Genomic DNA, 22,743 nt, shown 5'->3' with positions numbered 1-22,743 from the left:
TAAGCTGTGCATGAGTCGAGTGAGATTCTGCCAAACCAGATGAAAATAGCAGCTGGAGATCTAAAAATCTGATCACAGATTTCAGCAGCATGCCGTACTAAGAAAACAGAAGTTAGAATTTAAGCCTTACCAAAGAGGAGATGCATCAGTAAACACTATAAAATTTTAGTCAAGACTTCAGAAGGGGAATGCCTTAGTAGCAAGAGAAACCAACCAGAAATAAGGTCAAATAAGGTAAAAAATTTAACAGTCTGGCCTTAAGAAAGCCTAAAATCACACCTCAGCAGGATCTGTCTGCCTGCCAAAAACAAACAAACAAACAAACAAAAAACTAGCTCTTTTTGAAAGAAATCACAGAGCCTCTACGGTTCTTTTTTTAACCCACAATATCCAAATTTATGAAGCATGATAATACATAGGACACACGAAGTTTGCTAACAACCAAGGGGAAAAAGAGATCCTCAGGTGATCCACATATTAGAAGAAGAAGTTGGTTGAATAGCAGAAAATATTGAGAATTAAGCAAAAAAAAAAAAGGAATAAATAAAAAATCAAAAGGACATTTTAGAATGGAAAAACACAATACTTGAAATTAGGAAATTATCGGGTAGGTTTTACAGCAGACTGAACACAATACAAGCCAGGGCTGAGGAATGGAAGACAGGTAAATAAAAATAGGCAAAACAGAGGCATAAAAATCAAATAGAGTAAACAAAACAGAAAGTAAGAGACATGTAAGGCATAATCAAAAGGTGCAAATCTGTGTAACTGGAGTGCTGGGAGGACAGGACTGAGGGAAGGGGACAGAGGCAATATTTAGAGAGAATCGTCAATGCAACAACATTTTCTCCCTTATTTCTGAAGTCATCATTGTATCCTGAAGTGACAATTTTTGCTGAAAGTCTGATAACTGGTAAACATTCTCTTGTATTTTTGAATGCCTACTGTCTTAGTCAGCTTGGGCTGCTATAAAAAAATATCATGATTGAGTGGCTTACACAACACACATTTATTTCTCACAGTTGTGGAGGCTAGAAAATCCAAAATCATGGTGCCTGCAAATTCAGTTCCCACTAATGATCCTTTTCCTGGCTTGTAGATGTCTGTCTTCTTGCTGTGTCCTCCTATGGTAGAGAGAAAAAGAGAAAGCTCTGGTCTCTCTTTCTCTTCTCATAAGGACACTAATCCCATCATGGGGCCCCACCACCATGACCTCATCTAAACCTAATTACCTCCAAAAGGCCCCCACTTTCATAAACCATTGCATTGAGAGTTAGGGCTTCAACATATGAATTTGAGCAGGGGGTAGGGGGAGGGCACAAACATTCAGTCCATAACACCTGCTATGTGCATAGTGCAAAGAGAAGAATTGAGCTTGAAGGACAGGTCTGTCCGATACCAGAGTTTTATGATTGCTCTTTGCGGGCACTGTGCTGCACCTCTCCTCACCCACTGGTCCCTACTCCAAAGCTAATATACCCTCTATATTCTATCATAAAGGTAAGCAAACTACAGCCTGTGGCCCAAATTTAGCCTGCCACTTAGTTTTGTAAATAAATTTTTACTGGAACCAAGCTGTGTATCTTTGTTTACACTGTTATCTATTGCTGCTTTCACACCCCCATGGCAGTGCTGAGTATTTGCAACTGACACCATATATCAGAGAGGCTAAAAGCATTTACTCTCTGCCCCTTTACAGAAAAAAAGGAAAACGCTTGTTGACTCATGTCCTAGCTCATGGTAAAAAGGAATTTGACTATGGTAATTTACAAAGCTATTACTGCTGTTAATTTCTTCATTAACTGGCTAAGTACCGTAAACTTATCACTCCTTAATATAAAGTAAGTGATGATGTTGATGCTCTGGGAGACAAGGTAGAGGTCGGTGCTCGGGATGGGAAGAAGTACAGCTTCAGCCATAATGACCAAAGTAGATAATTAATTTTAGACCTATAGAGCAAAAAGTGTCTCCTCCTTTAAGAATGGGGAGGTGATTCGAGTGACTCAGTGGATGCCCATATCTCTCAGAGTAAAACCCAAAAGTCTAGCTCTGTATTACCTATGATCTTTTTCCCAATACCCTACCCCCATCCCCATCCCCAACCCCACCCCTGGCTTGTTCATTCTACTCTGCGCATGCTAGCCTTCTTGCTGTTACCCACTGTCTTTCAAGGAATCTCCCATCTTAGAGCCTTTGCACTGACCACTCCCTCAGCTTGGAACACTATTTCTTCTGATATCATTTACCTAAGTACCTCATCTCCTTCAAGTTTTTAATCAAAACATACTTTTTGCATGAGATATACCCAGACATCATTGACACTGCAGCCAGCTTGCCTGCCCCTACTTCACTTTCTATTATTTTCTCCAAAGTTCTCACTTTCTCTACTTTGTAATATACTCAGCTATTTATGTTTATGCTTATTGTGTGTTTGTCCTGTAATAGGACTTAAGCTCTATCAGGGCAGGAATTATCGGCATTTTTGTTTTTGTCTACTGATGTTCCCAAAATACCTAGGACAGTGACTGAAACATAGTTTGTGCCTATCATATATATATATATCTATACCTATATCTATATCTATATCTATATATATACTGAATGAATGAATGTACATTCACATTTTGTTCCACTGTCCCAGAAAAACTTTTAGGTCAATTTAGAACGATCATTTTGGGATTTGTCCCTGTAATTTTGATTGAGAAAATCATTTTTTTCCTTTTGTTCCTTGTCATAATTCTCCTATTGTATCCTACCCAATAATAGCAAGTGTCTCCTAGAGATTTCTGATGAACGAGATTTTCACAAGTCAGGTCTTCTAGGCAACTTATTAACCAAAATACTTTAATGAAGCCTTTAATCCAAGTTAGCACCTAAAATCTAGACACTGATGTCAGGCCACTATGGTTAACCTAGTAGTATGGAACAGGAAATTTCAATATTCTATTTACATGTAAAATTCAAACTACATTATAAAAAACTCACTAGCTGATATTCTCCATTTGTATTAGAACTAATTGTTCAGTGTAAATTAGTGCTTTCCCCTCCTTCCAGGGTATCATTATATGTAGGGTATATACAACTTCTTGGAGCCAGACTAGGTCTCCATACAGCAACTGGCATCACACATCAGAACAATTACCAACAGAAGGTCTTTTTCAAAGTTCTTTATGTATTTCCTTTTGATTACACAAAGAACTAAATATCAGTTTTCAATGCTGTAATAAAATTACCCGTTTTCAGCCTTTTAACTGATGGAGAAAACTAGTTTCGTTCTGAATGAAAATAGAAAGTATAAGTGTTAGTGGTTGAATTCATGTCTAATTATCCACTTCTTAGTTTGTAGAAAGGCAATTCTAGGATATTTAAGTTGAAATATTTTGCCTCGAAATCAATGCAATAGAAGCCTGATTGTCTATAGAAATATTTCTTTTTGTTTTGAACCATATTTCAAATTCCAAGTATAGATCTATTGAATAAGTCTATTTAATGTTAGCATTTAAATATTTTTCCAGGGTGGGAGGTGGGGGCATGCTTCTTACAACAAAAACTTTGTGTTGACTCTCAAAACAATTAAATTCTTGAAGGTATCACCTCAGTGTGTTCCCTTTTCTAGCACTGTGTTTAGAAACAGTCTATCTGGTTTAGGGAAAAATCAGCAAGAATTGTTCAAAGCACCACATAGGGTCCAGTGACATGTTGGATTGTGGGCCTGCAGCATCTAATCTTGGATCTACCATGGTTCTTCAACACACAAGATCTGAAATAACAGAGATGAGTCCTAGGGAAAGAGCAAGGAAATGCTAAATAGACCCTTCTAAGTTTGTATTCATACATCTCCCAGTGACATGCATGGTATCCCAAGATAGTAGTGTATTGACTTAAGTATCAAGGACCTGGGATACAATCGAAAGGAAACACAATACTATACATGAATTGCTTTTATTGAGATGCTCTCCATTTGTTAAGGTCCATACAAAGTACATCCATTTGGAGTCATGAAAATCATATATGTGGAAGTGTTTAGTTTCCACCAAGACAGAGAAATGGGAATCAGATTTATTCTTTGTTTTTAAACAACAATAACGGCAACAATGACAAAACAAATAAAACATATAAAACAATGGTTTTCAGATACTGAATGACAGGCAGTACCAGACAACAATCCCTGAGAGAGAAGAAACAAATGAGACAGCTAAAAACATGCCTTCCCATCTGTGCAGCTGAAAAGTGGAAATAATTCACAACCTCCAGGAAAATATCTTCAATCATTCTTCTTTCATTTTTCAGAATATGTAAAAGAATCCATTTATTCAACAAATAGGTATTGAGTCCCTAGTATATAATAGTTATAGGCTGTCACAACTAGTAACGAAGACATGTAAACAATGAAATAATTAATGTAAACAAGTAAACAATGAAATAATTAATGTAACTTCAGCTGAGAAAGAGTCTAAAGTAAAAAATAAAACAGTAAATGATTCACAGGGATGGAGGACAAAGTATCTCGCTGTTTATTTATTTGTTTAATTAAAAAAGGTTTTATTTTAGAAAGAGAGAGACAGTGGGGGAGGGGCAGAGGGAAAGAGAGAAAGAGAGAGAGAGAATCTTAAGCAGGCACCATGCTCAGTGCAGAGCCTGACTTGGGGCTCCATCCCACAACCTTGGCTGGGGTCATGACCTAAGCGGAAATCAAGAGTCAGATGCTCAACTGACTGAGCCCTCCATGTGCCCCAGTATGTGCCTGTTTAGATGCAACAATCCTGAAAGTCATTTTTAAGAGGTTATTTGAGCAGAGAGGTGAAAAGTGAGGAGTGGAGAGCTAGAGAACGCACCCGCTGGAGATGGAAAATGTGACACTGAAAGTCTAGGAGATGAAAATAAGATTGAGACAGAAAAACATAGTGAGTGAAGGGAACCTGGTAGAAAATGAGTCCGGAAGGGTAGGCAAAAGCCAGGTCATGGAGGGCCTTAAGGCCCATGGAAAAAAGCCTGGTATTTTATTCTAAGTGGATTTACTTTAAATCTAGGAATGTTTTGAGCAGATGAGTGGTATGATTAAATTTCAATAAAAAACAATTCTCCCTGATTTCTGTGTGGAGTATGGATTATACTGGCTTGTGAATACAAAGAGCCAAAATAGAAGGCAGTTTTTTAGGAATAGGGCAAGAAATGGTGGTGGACCAGAGTAGACGCTGCACATGTGGTGAGAAGAAATTGAATTCAGAATATAGGTTCAAATTTATATTAAAATATATACTACATGGCAAATACTGTTCTAAGTACTTTCATGTAATGGCTCATTTGATAACCCAACAACTATATGAAGTGGGCACTAAAAATATGCCCATTTTACAGATGAGGAAACTAAGGCTCAGAGTAGAGTTAAGTAACTTGTCAAATATGACAAGCCAAATAAAAGGCGAAGCCTGGATGTGACCTCTAATCTCTTTACGATTACATGACGCTGTAGAACCTACAGGAACTGTCAATCTCTCACTTCAAACACATTGGCTTTCTTTTGGTTTCTCAAAGATGTCGTGTTTTTTTTTTTTGTTGTTTTTTTTTTTTTTTGCTTTTGTTTTTAATTCCCTTGGGTCCTTCATATGGGTTTGTTTGCTTTCCCTGAAATGCACCCCCTCCAGACCATATGGGGTCTGCTTTACTTGTTCCTTCTCATCCTCTACACCTTCACTCAGCTCTAATGTCACTATAGTACTGTTTCCGCCCTCATAATCCTTTACTACCATTTATAGCTTAAATGTATTTGCGTTATTTAGCCAGTGTCTTTCTCCAGCAACCGTATGACAGGCTCCATGATAGCATGGATAATGTTTGTTTCACTACAGTATTTTTCAGCACCGAACACAGGGTCTGATACACAGCAGTCCCTCAGTAAGCAATGAACAAGAAAGCAAGAAAGAAAGTGGAAATCTAGCTTTTTGAACAGACAAGTAACAAGGAATAGGGAGAAAGAGTATATTAAGAAACAGTTCTGGGGGCACCTGGGTGGCTCAGTTAAGTATCTGACTCTTGATTTCTGCTCGGGCCATGATCTCACGGTTTGTGAGTGTGAGCCCCATGTCAGGCTCCAGGCTGATACTGTGGATCTTGCTTGGGATTTTGTCTCTCTTCCTCTCTTTCTAACTCTCCCCTGTTCATGCACATTCTCTCTTTCTCTCTCTTGAATAAATAAATTAATTAATTAATTTAAAAAAAAAAGAAACAATTCTGTAAAACAGGCCACACATTGCTCAAATGTTCAATAAACGACTAATAGGCTAAAAGTAAAAAATAAATCAAAGAAGGAGGGCAAGAAGTGTTGAACAAGAGAGTTATAATTTTAAAGAGATGTTCAGGGAAGTCTTCACTGAAAAGGTAACATTTTAATAAAGATCGGAAAGAAGTGAGGGAACAAGGCAAGCAGGTATCTGGAGCCAGAGTGATCCAGGCAGACAAAAAAGCAAGTGGAAAGCATTTAGGTGGGAGTGAGTGTTAAGTATGCTTTAAGGAACAGCAAGGAGACCCATATGGCTGGAGCAGATTGAGCATGAGGCGGAGCAGTAGAAAAAACAATTAGAGAGGTACTATGGAGCCAGGTGTACAAAGACCCCACACAATTTTGGTCCATTCGTGGCTTCCACTCTGAGAGAGACAGGGAGCCACTGGAGAATATTCAATAGTGGAATGACATGTTCTGGCTTAGGTTTTAACAGGGTCCCTCTAGCTGCTCTCATAAGAGTAAACCAAAGTGGAGCCAGGATGGACCTGTGAGTCTAGATAATAGGCCATTTCTCAATCCAGGTAAAAGATAACAGTGGCTTGGATCAGAGTGGTAGCAATGGATGTATTAAGATAGGAAAGACAATAGAGGGAGGAGGGAGGAGGGAAGAGCAGGAGTTTGTATTGGGACATGTTAAGTGTGAAATGCTTACTAACATTCAAGCAAAGTTGAAAAAAAAATTTAAAAAAAAAACAAAAAAAAAACAAAAAAAAAAACATTCAAGCGAAGATGTAGGGTAGGCGATTGGCTATGTGAGTTCGGAGTTCAAGGAAGACATCCAGGCTGTGTCATAAACATACATATGACATTTACAGTCACAAGAGACTGGATGAGATCAACAAGAGAGAGTATATAAACAGAAAAGATGTGGATGAACTAACAAGGAAGGGAGATGCCCAAAGAGTAAAACAAAAACAGGAGAATGTGATTCCTGGAAGCCAAATGCAAGACTGTTTACAGGGGAAGTTTAATTGAATGATCAACTGGGTCAAATGCTACGGACATAAAACATGGCCGTTGTGCCCTCCTTGGCGAGGGTTCCTTTGGACAACCTTGTCTTTCTCAATTTCTTGTTTGTTTTAAAATACTAGACTACAAAGTTTATTTATCTATCATCTATCTATCTATCTATCTATTCATTTAGGATAGCCAACAAGAAGTATCAAAGATCAGAAAGATACATTGTTTCTACCCATATTAATAGCTGCAAATCTTTACAACTATGGTAAGTTTGTTTTCATTACAACTGTAATTAGCCTTATAGATTGCTGCTCTTGTAGGAAACTAAATACTAGAGGTTAGGGTTCTAAAGCCCCCATAAAGATGTTAATGGTCCAGAATTGGTTTTTGCTACCAATCCCCCAATGCAGAGAGATGTCAGAGGAAGTTAGAGCTCTAATTTTCACAGCACTATGGAATATTTGTACTGGAGAAGCGCACACTACAGAATTCTGGAGTCTTTTCTATAACTCATAGACCTAAGTTTAGCACTAGCGATTACTTGGACTACACTTTTAGAAATCTACACGTTTTTTGTGCTCCTGTATAAGATGCATCATTAACAGCGATGCTACTGTAGGATCCAAATTGTCAGATGGACAATTTCAGAAGCAAAAAAACCCAGGAAGGATATTATATAGATACAGCTATAGATATAGATAGATAAGTTTATGTATATACTATATATTATTTGTAGTTACATATTTGTAGTTACATATATATAGTATACATATATACTATATATATTTGTAGTTACAGTGTGTACATGTATAAACAATTGGTGATATGTATTGTTCTAATTAGACATTTTTCCATTTAGAAAACAAGTGAGTGATCAAATTTTATAAGATAATAATATTCCATCTTAAACTAAAATCTGCTTTCATATTCTTTTAAAAGAGTCACTGTTTCCGCTGAGGTTTGTGTTGGCAACATCAGAGTGTAAATTCAGCAAAGAAGATTAAATATTAATACACGCATAGGATAGATCACTTTCGTTATTTCTTGGATTCAGAGCTTTGTTCTGCTTTTCATTCTGATTAAATGAGGTGAGTGCAGATAAAATAAAATTAAACATAATTTTAAATAAAGTTAATTTAAAATAAATGAAAATAGACATATTATCGTGCCATAATTAATACCAAATGACAAAAAATAATTTTTTCAGGCTAACTTGAAATGAGCTTTTTTGGACCCATGTTAATTATCTGTAGTCTCAATTTTATTTTTAACTACTAACTGCTGGGGCTGACTTCAATTGGCTTCATTTGTGTTTTAAATAATTAGTATTTAATAATGTATTATGCATTACAGTGACATTCATAGAGGACCCACGTTTCAATTACCTGTCACTTCAAATTACAGGCTCCCAGTAATTAGCTTCTGCCACATAACCCATAATGAAACAGACTCAAGTTAATAGAAAGTGGGAGCAAAAATATATAGCCACTTTGGCATGAGTAGATTTCGAAACTAACCGATTTGTGTACCTTTTAATATATTTCTCTGCAGAAATTAACAAGTTGTCTGGCTAACCTGAGTCTCCTTCATTTGTAATAAAAGAGATAATAATGAAGACGGTAGCTGCCTCATAGGGATTATTTATTCACCTATCTAGATAAAGGTATAGTTTAGTTGTCAGGATTTCATCAGGTCTAGTACATCATATTATATTTCAAATAACATCTGAAGTCCTCATGTGACCTATGAGGCCTTTTATCGATGGTTCTCAAGCCTTACTGAGCAATAGGATCAGCCAGGAGGGTTTAGATCAGATTCTGTAAGAACAGAGTATGGGGAGGTGGGAAGGCTAGACAGCGGAGAGGTGCCTAGCCTGAGTATGCTTTATAAGTGTGCCAGGTTTGGGCAGGTTTGAGAACCACTGTCCTCCATGATAGTGTCCCGAGCTACATTGCCTGCAAACTTATTAGAAAGAAACGCAAATGATCAGAACTGCACTAGACCTACTGGATCAGAAGCTAAGAGTGGGGCACAAATAACCTGTGTTTTAATAGACACTCCAGAAGATCATGATACGCATGAAACGATGAGAACCAGCACTCCAAGATCTTGCTATTCAAAGTGTGCTTTACCTTCCAGCAACATCAGCACCACCTGGGAGCTTGTGAGACATGCAGGATCTCAGACCTATCCCAGACATCCCGAAGCAGAATCTGCATTTTAACTAAATCCCCAGGTGATCCGTAGGCGCATTAAAGATCCAGAAGCACTACTTTCTCTAAGACAATGGTTCTCGATGTTGGCTGCAAACTGGAAGCGTTTTGAGGAGCTGTAAAAATGACACATGCCTGGGAGGCCGAGCAGGGAGCTCCTGGTTCTCCTTTTTCAAGAGAGAGTTCTAGTTTTGTCATTTTGGAACAAGCTCTCATTGTAAGAAGGGTTCTATTACAGCTAAATGCTTTGGGCCTCATCTATCCCCTTTTCACTAGGACAGCCTCAAAGTGAATTACAATGGCTGAAATAGCTAAAGTAGTCCAACGCTTGACTCTGTCTATACTCGAAGGGCCTCACAGTATCCCCAGCTCCTAAAGCAGTTTCTGTTTGTTGTTGTTGTTGTTGTTGTTGTTTGGTGGGGGGGTGTCTGGACATTCCGAGTAACGCCGTGGTGTATTTCCTGAAGCCCACACTGTGTCAGAGGCACTTAATTTGCCCCACCCTTCTCCACCTACCTATAGGTCACATTCTGTCCCTTTTATCCTAAAGCAACAGCACTGCATAAACCTTGGTTTCAGAGTCCCTCATAAAAATAGTTCCTTCAGCTTCAGTGGTAGACTTAGATGGGTAGGTCTCTGCCTTCTCACTGTCTCACCAGGAACAAAAAGGAAAAATACCTTTCCCTTTAGTTTTCAGTGAAATGAAAATTCTTGATTTCCAAGAATTATCCCTTCATGGGGCATCAGACACCGTCAGATCCTAAACATAAGTTTAGGTCCTGGTAGGAACCAGCTATGTTATGGGAGCAAACTGAACCTCATAGGAACCAAGGCTCAAGAAGCCCCTTACGTAATGGATGGAGATGTTGGGGGCCAAGATCTACACGTGCTGATTTCACCCACGTCTGCTTTCTGCCACTATTGCCTGTGGTCTGACAACCCCCCAATGCACCCTCTGCAGAATTAACTTAGGTGGTATTCTGGCTACCCAGGGGATTTTCTCACCCGCTTGGATCATAAGTACATGCTTTCCAACTCCCAAGCAAGGAACCGGCAGACATAAGTACAGAAAGTTGGGCCAAAACATTATTTGGAACCGGGTCAGTACTTTGTAAATCTACTTGCAAGATGGCAGAAGACATGACTTTATTTTTTTTTATTTTTTTTCAACGTTTATTTATTTTTGGGACAGAGAGAGACAGAGCATGAACGGGGGAGGGGCAGAGAGAGAGGGAGACACAGAATCGGAAACAGGCTCCAGGCTCTGAGCCATCAGCCCAGAGCCCGACGCGGGGCTCGAACTCACGGACCGCGAGATCGTGACCTGGCTGAAGTCGGACGCTTAACCGACTGCGCCACCTAGGCGCCCCAAGAAGACATGACTTTAAAAGAAACCTTTGAGGCAGTGTTTTCAAGAAGGTCCTTATTTACCACAAAATTATTACAAACTACTTATTGCTTGAATACAAATCTTCCTTCCTCCCCTCAAATATTTGATTTCATTCTGGACTCACAGGCTATTTCTAGTTCCCAGCAAACTTTTGTTTTGTTCCAAAATATCTTTAATCCTGAAGGAGACAGTATATATTTTTACTATGTCAGTATAGGTGTAGGATGTTCTCAAATCATTTCTGGGAAGTTGAAAACTTCCAAACTTTTCAGGAGCAACTACTGAAAACCAGAAGTACCTTGTTCTCTTGTTGTAATAAAGTCTGAAATGAATTGAAGAACTGAAATAGAATAGTTCCTGGGGTATAGTTCCTGCTCAAAAAATATTTATTGAATGCATGAAAAAAAATAGTGCATAAATGAATCAATTTGTGCTTTTACATTTATAGTCTAAACCTAAAGAAATTTCTAAAGGTTATGAAAACTTGGAGCACATCATTTTCATAATTATTTTTGCTAAATCTTCTTTGAAAGAAAAAAGTTGGATTTTTTTTAATCTCTGTTTTTACTTAAAAAATTCACATATTCACATACTTACACCAACATTCTCAGGCTGCATGGTAAAAGTATAACAGTAATTCACTACTGTGATGTGGGCTGTATTTGCAAATTTCCTGCAATACTTTCTTGAGATCTTGGATCAAATTAAGTGGCTGTATAGAGATTTGCCCAGATCTTCCTGGAAAGCAACTTCTGGTTCTGTTCTAATGGCAAATCTTTACCTCGGTTAAATAGGCAAGAGTTAAAGTCACAATGTACTGACAACCAGCATAAAATAACACTAATATTCACTCTGACAACGTAGGCATATATAAACATAAATTGCACCTGTATCTTTCTAAGCATTCACTTGTGTGATATTCTAGAAATCCCAGTAGTTCGTATAATTCTCACCTCCTAAACCATTCAGCTACTACCTTAGGTGGCAGACAACTGTGGATGGCATATTTCTGGAACAGAATATTGAGAGACAGAGACAAACAACTTCACATCTTTCTTTTTCTTTCTTTCTTTCTTTCTTTCTTTCTTTCTTTCTTTCTTTCTTTTCTTTTCTTTTCTTTAAATTTTTTTTTCCTCAGCTTCTGAAGCTGCTGGTTAATAGAACTGCTCAGTGAATAAAACTTAAATCTTTGATGGCACCTGTGGCAAGGAGGTAAGGGGCTTCTGTCTTAGTTTCAGTATGGTGTTACTAACATCATCCTACTGACCTTAATTTCAACAGGCTCCCCCTCTACCTAAGGAGTAAAAACCAAGTGTATTAATGAGCTCCAGAGTCAGACTTTCCGGGTGTACATCCTAGCTCATGCGCTAAGTGACTTGGGACTGCCACTGTAACCTCCCTGTGCCTCTGTTTCTCCATCAGTAAATAGGAATGACAGTAAAATTGATGTGAATATTGAGGGAGGTCATTCATTTAACAAATATTCATTCATTATATTCATTCATAAATTAGTCATTCATTTAACAAATATTTATTGAGTGCCCGCTGCAGGCCAGACACTATTGCAGGTGTTTGAAACATAGTGATGATCAAGACAGAAAAGAAAGTCCCTGCCCTCATGTTCTTGTGAGAAGAAACAGATGGAAATACACTTAGGAGAGTGAGTGGCACCCAATAAATAGTACCTTCTGCAGTTAGTTATTGAACACTCTTTGGGGCCATGGGCATTAAAAATAGTAACCGCAAGCAAATATTCTCTTGAACACTTTCTTTGTTATTTATGCTTTTCTGTATTTTTCCAACACATTTACAATGAGCACTGATTACATAGGTAGTAAATTAACAACAAAAGAGCAAAGACATATTTTAACAAATACCTCATGGTGTCTGCTGGAGAGAGTTAGGATTCTGGTAATGATTCCATGCATGTTCATTGCCCAGGCTCTTTGCAGCCCAGATGTAATTTCCAGCCCATTCCTTCTGTTACTTCAGCATCTGTCATCCTTTGGTCTAGTCTCTATCCTGAATCTCCTCCTTTGCAGATGGACAGGACTGTTATTTTTGTGTTTTCAAACCTGCGTTTAATTAAAAAAAAAAATCACTCCAAATTTTTTTTGTCCTTACACAACCAGAAACTCCCAAGCAACTATTTGTCTCATTGCTAGTAAGCTTCAACTATAGCTTGTTTTTTCAGGGCAATTGTCTTCTCTTTTTAGTCCAAATGCTTGATAGTATTTTTCTTTTCCCTAACTGTGGATGCTAAACGCTATAATTAATAATTTTTCTTCTTTCTATCTTTCATCATCAGGGCCTCACCAGATTCCAATGCCTACTTGTTAATGACATATTTTGGCCCTACCTAAAATAGTACAACCTCTAAAATCTCAGCAAATAGTCTTTATTTCCTAAATCCTTTTACAAAACCATGATATTGTTGTCTTACCCTCATTCTTCAGAAATTTTGCTGGATTACCTTTTTATCTTGCTTCTGATGTTCATTTTTAAATTCCCAAATTACACTTTTGCCTTACATATCCTTATACAAAATAAAAGTATCTGTTAATTTATGTCATATTTGAATGAGAAAAGACTCAAAGTTAAAAGTCCAAAGTATTGCCACATAGTAAGCATTGAAAATACTACTTATAAGAAAGCCTATGTAAAATAGATGCTCCTAAGCTTAGTTTTAAAAAATTGCACTTCCTTTTGGTGCTAATACAATACTCCTAAGACCACATGGTACTTGAAAAAAAATCTATATATCATCTATATCTATATCTATATCATCTATATCTATATAAATTTTAGCAGAATCCTTTCCCCAAACATTCCTGGCACACTGGCCTGTTTCATAAATCTACTCTGTGTGTCACTGTGCCCCCAGCAAGTCTGGTACCAAGCATATGGCACCAGAGCACATCACACCATCTTTATGTGACCAACTAGGACTACAGCTGATCTTTCCCCATCCCTCCCCAGCGACGATAAGGTCCATCCTTTGCTTCTGAAAAGGTCCCTTAAGCCTTAACAAAACTATCCTGAAGACTTGAGAACTCGTAAAGAATTCTCACATAGTCAAGAAACCAAACTGTGTACTTTATTGGACTACTTCCATTGTTTATAGGCTCCTCCACCGATCTCTACTACAGGTTCCCTTAATTTCAGTACATCTGCCACCAGATTGCTGAAACCAACTTTCCTCTTCAACATAGGAAACCCTTCTGCCAATAATTTTCCACTCCTTGGAATCAGTACCCCAGAGAAAATAAACAGAATATTTCTTAATGTAAAAGTTTGCTCTAAAAATAGAACATTTTACAGAAGAAGAAAATAACATCATTTTTTTTTTAATGCAGAGCAGCTCAGCTCCTCCTTTTTACCAACCCATTCCAAAGTAGGAACTTGTCCTGAACTCCTAGAACTCAAAGACCCACTGGAATGGGTCCTCCTAAATCAAAGGGGGAAAATAGTCTTCACTGAAAGATAAAGGCGTGCCTTTATCCAAGAAATAAAATGGGCTGGTAGCTTTAAAATAACCTCCCTTCCCTACTCTTTCCACTTTCCCCATATATGGCCATAAGGCTTCAAAAATACTGGGGTGTAGTCTCAGAGAAAATTGTTATGCACATTTATAACGTGACTCCTATTCTATTCTTCAATCCCAACTATAAGACAAGCACTGAAAACCATACCTGATTGTGATTTCAAGCTGAGGAGTACCATTCTTCATTTTGGAAATTTAAGGCAGAGAATACAACCTCAGGACCAATCAATTGCCGTGTGGCAATTTTTATGCACAGCTGAGGCACAAAAATGACTGGCAGTTGCAACAATCACGTGGTTAGTGTTTAGTGGTTCTAAGGAAGGAACTAAAGCTATAATCTCATAAAAGCATCTAATGAGATGCTACAGAAGAAACCCAAAGAAACCATCATATAGGTTTCCAGACTGTAATGTAGCATGCCCGTCCTATGATTGATGTGAACTAGGTCACTTACATAATTTCCCTAAAGAGATACATCTAAAACACTCAGTCAGAAATCCAGTAGGAAACAGATGACACAATCAAATTGGATAAGTTATAGACAGTTGAATAAAGGGACTGTTTCTAAAGGTGGGCAGCTTAAAGAAATCACAATTTATAGGGTAATACCCCTGGGCCAATAATAGTGGTGAAGTCTTACTCCTCTAGTCCTGATGGGTCAAGATGAGAGAACAGCTGGGAACGAGGAGGCAGAGAAGGGATGTGGAGATGGAGACTGGTAGAAGCTAGTGACTTTATTGTAGGAATAGAGGCAGCCTATGGCAATCCTACAGGGTTTAGAAGAAGTCAAGAGGAAACATGCACTGAGGTCACCCTTCTGGTTCCCTCTGATCTCCTAACACTGCTCCTCATGGCTGAACCCATTGGGAGCAGTGTGTATCGTCAATTTCATAGGGCACAAAGCAGGAAGAGAAGGGTGGAGAGTGTATCTGGAGGGGCAAACCTATGTCCCACTAAGTCAGATAGCATTTTTATTCTTCCATTCCTGCCTTGTGCACAACTAGTACAAGGGAAATCTGACTTTTTATCAGAGACTAAACAGGAGGCAAAACTGATGTAATAAAAAAAATAAAACTTAAATTTAATGATTGATTTACTTAAGATAAATATCAATTTTTCCATTCTTCTTAAGCACATAATACCTAGAACAGGGTTTTTTGTTTTGTTTTGTTTTGTTTTCCCAAAGCATTTTTCTATGCATATAAAATTTGATTTTATTTTGTTGGTCATAGATTCTGAAGAATTTTGAGCTGGAGAATGCCAAGCTCTGATTTGCATACTTGAAAGAATATCATAGTTTAAAAGATGATTTTGAAAGAAATGCATCTAGAGACAATAATATATGAGGTATTGAGGACAGTTGGGGAAAAGAGGTGATGGGTGTGAGAAACTTTCAGAGGTAACACTAATAGAACTCAATCCTTGAGTGAATATGAGCATTAGATTATGAGTGCAGAGTGACTCTTAGACTCCTAGTTTAAAACAACAACAATGTGCAGATGGTTAGTGGGAGGTGTGGACACTGGTTCAATTTGGGACATGTGGACATTATTGTACCTACAAAATCCAGCCAACTGGATACATACCCATCACACAAAAGAAAGAGGTATGGAATTTACCATAATGTAGGAAGTAGTTAAGATCGTGCTTATGAGTAGAATCAGGTAAAGATGGAGGGCAGAGCAAAGAGATGGCCATGAATGGAGGCTTTGGCAACAGCATTTTGAGAAATCAGACCTCTTCCTGTTTTAATGCCATTGGTAATCTCTCCCATGACTGTAAGGTCTATAAAGGACAGAGACTTGGCCTGTCTTGTTTGTTCCCAATATCTAGCATACTGCGTGGCACATGGGAAGGGCTTACTACGTATTATTGAATGACTGGTGTGTTCAATTTTGCTAAAGGGCAGGGGAGGGGTGATCTGATTTAGGAACTGGAGTTATTCAGAGATCAATTCAATCCCAATGATTGTCCCACGTATGCCTCTTTTAGGGCTCCCCAATGAATCTGAATTTCCCTTTCATGAATGACTGTTGCTGAGAAGTTACAATATATCTTCTTTGCTTCTATTTCTCAGTTTTTAAATCTGCCATCGGAATGATTCATTGAATAATGTAGTTTTTAATTCCTGCCTTTCAGGTTTTGTTTTAGGTCTATCCTTTAAGGAATAAATGTTTTAAATTATGCTGCTTTATTCAGGTTTTTTTTTCTTTTTCTTCAGAGAAAGGTTGTCTCACTTTTTCTTGTAAAACCAGAGGTCCATTCAAAGTTTGCATAGTAATCATCACCAGACTGGTAAGACATATATGCTCATAAATATGGATAGATAATGTACTAAAAATCTTCAAGTACTTGAAGGACTGTGTATCTTAAAGCAGTAGTCTCCAAACCAGGGTTGCTTACCCCAAGACTTCCCAAAGGGTACATGGGCACATAAAGGGAAGCAATTTCCAGAACTTGAATTATGATTTGGCCTCTTTCCTAAAATTCATCTGCCTAAGAAGGTGTCTGTGGTGGAGGCTGCTGGTTCTACTTTTGCATCTCCTTGATCTGTTCTCATAAATTTTAGAATGGATCAGAATCATCTGGTGTGCTTGTGAAATCCTACGTTGCTCTCCCCATTACCAAAATTTCTAATTCAGTAGGGCAGGGCCTGAGGATTTGCATTTCTTACAAGTTTTTATGTGGTGCTAAAGGTTTTGTTTCAGGGACAAGCTTTGAGAATCAAAGGCTTCAGACAATTTACCTTTTCCCACATTATAGAAAACAACCACCACATCAAACTCAATTCTAATCCATCTTGAGTCTTAGGATGCATTTCCACGGAATGTAAAAACTATGAGCAAACAGAAGGTCAAATCAGAATAAATTATTCTGATGATAATGTACAAATCAAATCATGTTTAAGTCTGGTGCTTACAAAAAAAACAAATAATAAATAAGACGGCACCTGGGTGGCTCAGTTGGTTAAGCATCCAACTTCCACTCAGGTCATGATCTCGTGGTCCATGGGATCAAGCCCCATGTCAGGCTCTGTGCTGATAGCTCATAGCCTGGAGTCTGCTTCGGATTCTGTGTCTCCCTCTCTCTCTCTGACATCCCCCAACTCATGCTCTGTCTCTCTCTCTCAAAAATAAATAAACGCTAAAAAAAAAGAAAAGAAAAGAAAAAGAAAGACTTCATTGAGATGTCAGCTGAAGGGCAATTGAAAATAATTTTGATAGACCACTATGCGATTTTTGGCATATAATTCAGAAAGAGGTAAAAAAAAATAGTGAGTAGCATTGCATAATAAAATTATGATTTCTATCATTTCCTTCTATGACATCAAGTTTCTCAGTGTTTAAATCTATAAAAAATAAAATAGGAATAGAATTGATGCTAAGCCATGGCACATTCTAATTGTTAAGAATATTTACTCACAGAAATGTGAACTGGGAAAAACAGCTCTGATCATCTCATTGAGATATATTTCTAATAAAATTCTACAACTTGTATAATTATCTTTTAAGTTTTGTAAGAGCATAATATTGTTTTGATCAACTGTATATAAGAAAATTATAATGATAATACAAGAGAAGATTTTAAACTTTTATACCTTTATGTTCACAAGAAAAATTAATTAACTTTTAAATATAAATTTTGATGTATATATGTTTGATAGCTAAGTCAGTAGAAGATTACCAAGCACATAAATATATATTTGGATAAAATTCCAAGGGGGAAACTGAAATAAGAAAACAAGTCCAAAAACAAGAAAAGAAAAATATAAAATGCCTGATTGTTAAAAGCAATCTTCAAGCATGCTTTAAATGGATAATCATAGGTATGAAACCACTATGGTATTTAGATTCCACTAAATATATTTAAAAGAGTAATGTTACTTGTTTATTTTAGAATTGCAATATTTAAAATATGCCAAATATAACATCCTTTACAACTATTTGACTTTATGATGAAAATGTTTTTGTTGACAACTTAAAATGTGATGGGGATATAAGTTTTAAATTTTTATTTTAGAGTAAACACTATCAAAAATCATTTAAGACTTCCTGCTTTAAGGCAGTAAACTTTAATCTTCAGCAGGGATCATGTGATAGGCTTAGACAGAACTCTGCATTAAATTTTAACGAAAGCACAAGCTTTGCTTGTTCTGTAAACACCTCAACAAAACCCATTTCTGTTCTTGTTTGGCATTTGCTCTTTCTTGTCCAGCTGGGATCCAAACATACAGAAATGAGTGATAATGGGAAAAAGATTATACAATCTTGAGTGACTCACTCAACAACCTTTAAAAACTTTCTATTTAGACTTGTTTTACAATTTTTTAAATGTTTATTTTTGAGACAGAGAGACAGAGTATAAGCAGGGGAGGGGCAGAGAGAGGGAGACACAGAATCTGAAGCAGGCTCCAGGCTCTGAGCTGTCAGCACAGAGCCTGACGTGGGGCTTGAACCCATGAACTGTGAGATCATGACCTGAGCCGATTTTGGAAGCCCAACAGACTGAGCCACCCAGGTGCCCCAGACTTGTTTTAGAACAGAATCATTTTGGTGAATTCTGTCTTGTTTAGCAAATGGAAATTGCAGCATAAGAAAGAAAGAAAGAAAGAAAGAAAGAAAGAAAGAAAGAAAGAAAGAAGTATAAATATCAGCATAAAACATTGCTGTGGGCATTTCTCTTCAAAAATGATTTCATTGCATTTATATTAGGAAACACCAAAAAGAAACACATTACAAAACATTGACATCGTTGAGTCTTTAGCCACTTGATAATGACATATTTGCCTTCTTCTAAAATATATACCCTGTTGTAGATCATTTTCTTGGGAGACATTCATGCTCAGGTTATGCATAAAATCTACTCAGAACCTATTACATTTGTTTTTCTATTTCCAAACTCCATAACTTTATTTTACATGATATATGGCTTTTGGACATTAGCTCAAGGCTAACCCAGTTCCTATTTCCTGTACTGTATTGAAAATTCACTTAAGATCAGAAAAGGTCTACTTTGTATCACATTAAAATGATATATTCCTCCCTATATAATCTCTTACTTCTTTTCCATTTCAGCTACTCTGGAAGACTACCTATTCTTAATAGCCCCCAGAGGTAGGGGCATATTCTTCCTCCTGATATGTAACCTAGACTTTAGAAACAGAAAACCACCTCTAGCTGACTTTGAGTGGTACAAATATCCTCAAACTTCCATCCAAGTATTCTGGGTAATTGAACATCCTACAGACTCCATTATTTGCACCTAGATCAATAAAAATATACCCGATGGGCTTATAAACATCTAATAAGGGTGTACATGCACAAGTAATGCAAATTCATATCTACTCTCCAGGGTAATTTCTGTTTAAAGTTCTGGGTAAAAGATATGACAGACTGCATTGCACATTATAAGGACAAGATCAGCAAAGAGAAGAAGAGATTCTATTCATGCCCAATTCCCATATATTTTTGACATTCCAAGAAAGAGACCTCAAAATAATTTTGAACTCACCTTTGCCCTTTCTGATATCTTTGCTACAACTGCAGAACATATCATGGATTTGTTCTTCCAAATTATCCATAAATTTATCGAATAGAACAAAGCTCTAAAATAATCCCCATGGGATGCACCCCGCATAAAAAACTTTATGTGGGCAGAGATCTGTCTAGTTCATTCACTGCTGAGTCTCCAGGGCCCAGGACAGTGCCTGACACATAGTAATGACTTAATAGTGAATGAATGAAAAATGAAGAAATGGATGGATGTCTGGGTGGATAGAAACTTGATGCTTTTGAAATCTTCTGATCACTTTTTAGATAGGATCTTCTAGCCAGTAATTTAACCTCCTAAACATATAACAATTGGAACATAATATTTTACATTTTTCTTGAGAATATCATGCAGACTCTGGAAATGACCTGCATTCACTACAAATTAATTATGGGACTTTGGACAAAGGACTTGAGTTCTCTACGGCCGATCCCTCATTCATCAGACAGTAACAGCACTGCTCTCACAGGCTGCTGGGAGATGATGCACTTGGCCTGGTTCATAGGAAGCATTCTGTAAACATGAGCTATCACTTTTCCTATTGAATGCATCTTTCACATTTGAGATTAATGGGTAACTATGTAGATGTAAACACTATCAGCATTACTACCTGAATTTTCACAGGTACATATATAATCACTTCTCTGCTAGCCACAAAATCAGTTCATCCAAGCCAGCAGCTTGAACTTTGTGATGGAACTAGGGTGTAAAAATGTTGGTGCATTTAAAGTTGTAAATAACCAGACCAGTCACAATATAGTAAAAGAAGGATTTTAGGTTTCTTTGGTGAAACAAAAGCAGGTATAAAAAGTTACAAAGATTTTAGATTTTCATTCACAAAAAAAAAAAAGAAAGAAAGAAAGAAAAAAAACAACAACAGTCATTCACATTTTACACTATACATATTATAATATAAATACAGGAACGTATTGTGTGCATTGCAAAGAAAGAGGAAAATTAAAACCTAATAGGTCGACACTGTCATTCTGTGCTCTGGAACACCTAAAGGTGGATCACACTTAGTGTGACAACCAAGGAACTTACTTAAAGCCACAGAGAATGATGGTAGCTACTGTTGTTCCTTCTGAGCCAAAGGAGGTTTCGCGAACAAGAATCCATGTTGGGTCTGCTCGTTTTGCATTTTATTTGTTGTCTATTCTCCTCAAGGTTGTTCTAATTGAAATTAGGGAATGGCTCCTAAATGCCTTCTTTCCACTACAGGTTTTTCTTTAAACATTAAATTAAGTGGATAATGATTCAAATTCATCTTCAGCAGTCACTTTATTCAAATAAAGGGGAGAAAACACAGTGGGAAGAAACAGGGAGAAATGTCAACATGTACACTCCACCTAATAGGAAGAAATGCCCACACTCTCTCTGTAGCTCCTTGCTTAGAATGGGCAAACACCATTTGCTGAAAGCTATACATTTTCCACTCTTTTCATAATAAACACTGGTTGCATTCTATCCATCACATTATTTAATCAGGGACAAAATACCTAGATTATATGGCCCCAAACTGTGTGAGGGAAGCATAAAGGCTAACACTGAAAAATAACTAGCACACTAATGTCAATTTTCAGGTTTGGGGGAAAATAACATCCAATAAATTAAATCAGTATGGCTTACTTCATTTATTTATGTATGCTTCACAGCTGCAGCATTCATACATGAACATTCAAAACTTTATAAAAGATTAAAATGGTTATATATACAAAATTTCTTTCTTTGAATGCGTGTTGTTGTTTTAACAATCCCCACCCCCCTCCATAACCCTTAGGTCTGTATCCATTTGAAATGTGTTGATCTGTAACCTTGTAAGTTAGTGTTATGAAAGCCATTAAAAAGGAGACCTGGTTGAGTTAATAATTAGCACTTTGACCCCTAAAAAATGCTCTTGGTCCTAGAAAAGTCCTCCATTCAGGCCTTTCGTGTAAGTGAAGAGAAAGGAATGCAGCAAAGAGGAGTTCCACGGTGCAGTCCCTAGTTCTGTCAGGATCCTATTAGCCAGGCTTCAGCACCTCTTGGAAGCAAACTGCACTTCAGGCTGACGTGGTGCAGTGACCTATAAGACCTTGTGTTTGTTAGTTGTCTAGGAAAAGCCGTCCTCGGTCTTGCTGACAAAGGGCAAATGAAACCATTTCCAGCCTAAACAAACTACAAAAAGCAGCCGAACCAATGATTAAAGACCTCTGAGGCTCCATAATCATCATTAAATATGCCCAAACTCAGTGTGACTTTTTTATTTTATATACAGGATTAAAATCAACATTAAATCATCTTATTTACATTGCCATTGGTGCTGAAATTGAGCTTTTTAAATAGTACAGTATGCTGGTATACACTATAAAATGGTCTGCACTGGAGGCGAATAGAAAACTAAAGAAATTATATAGGCTGGAAACGGTTACTTTCTGCCCTCATTTTCTTTCATGTTGTTAGCCTTCTTACTGAATGTCAATACTTTCATTTAAAATGTTTTGGGAGCGCAGCAACCCCAAATGACTGGACGGTGGTCCAAAAATCCAAACCAACTGATAATACTTCTCGAGGTGATAGGAAAGGCACAGGAAGTTAGGACTTTGGCTGCAATGATGAAAACACATGTTCGCCATTTGGGGGGTCAGCGCCTGGACTCCTGCCACCTCCGGCTCCAATGGTGATCATGTTTTGATGTATTTATTGAATTGTCCTTTGCTGATGAGGAATTTTTAAAGTATTTCTTAGCGTAAGTCCTTTGGTATGCAGATGCTACATGGAAGGAAAGAAAGAAAGAAAGAAAACACAACAATATTACTTGCTC

The 22,743-nt window shown here is 37.4% G+C and overlaps 1 protein-coding gene across 3 annotated transcripts in view; it reads right to left on the bottom strand.

Moving 5' to 3' along the window:
* Positions 1–12,009: 12,009 nt before the first annotated feature.
* VCAN (versican) overlaps positions 12,010–22,743 on the bottom strand; it is a 120,195-nt gene continuing 109,461 nt past the window's right edge. For 2 of the 3 annotated variants that reach the window (XM_030324100.2, XM_030324113.2), the window contains one exon: positions 20,698–22,691. In XM_030324100.2, coding sequence (XP_030179960.1) covers positions 22,564–22,691 — 128 coding nt within the window. In that variant the 3' untranslated portion in view covers positions 20,698–22,563. Of the gene's footprint in view, positions 12,922–20,697; positions 22,692–22,743 lie in introns of those variants that run through there. The other variant, XM_030324106.1, reaches the window with a different exon arrangement.

Source organism: Lynx canadensis, chromosome A1 (assembly GCF_007474595.2).
Source record: "Lynx canadensis isolate LIC74 chromosome A1, mLynCan4.pri.v2, whole genome shotgun sequence".
Taxonomy (NCBI): domain Eukaryota; kingdom Metazoa; phylum Chordata; class Mammalia; order Carnivora; family Felidae; genus Lynx; species Lynx canadensis.
This window is presented reverse-complemented; position numbering and strand designations above follow the sequence as displayed.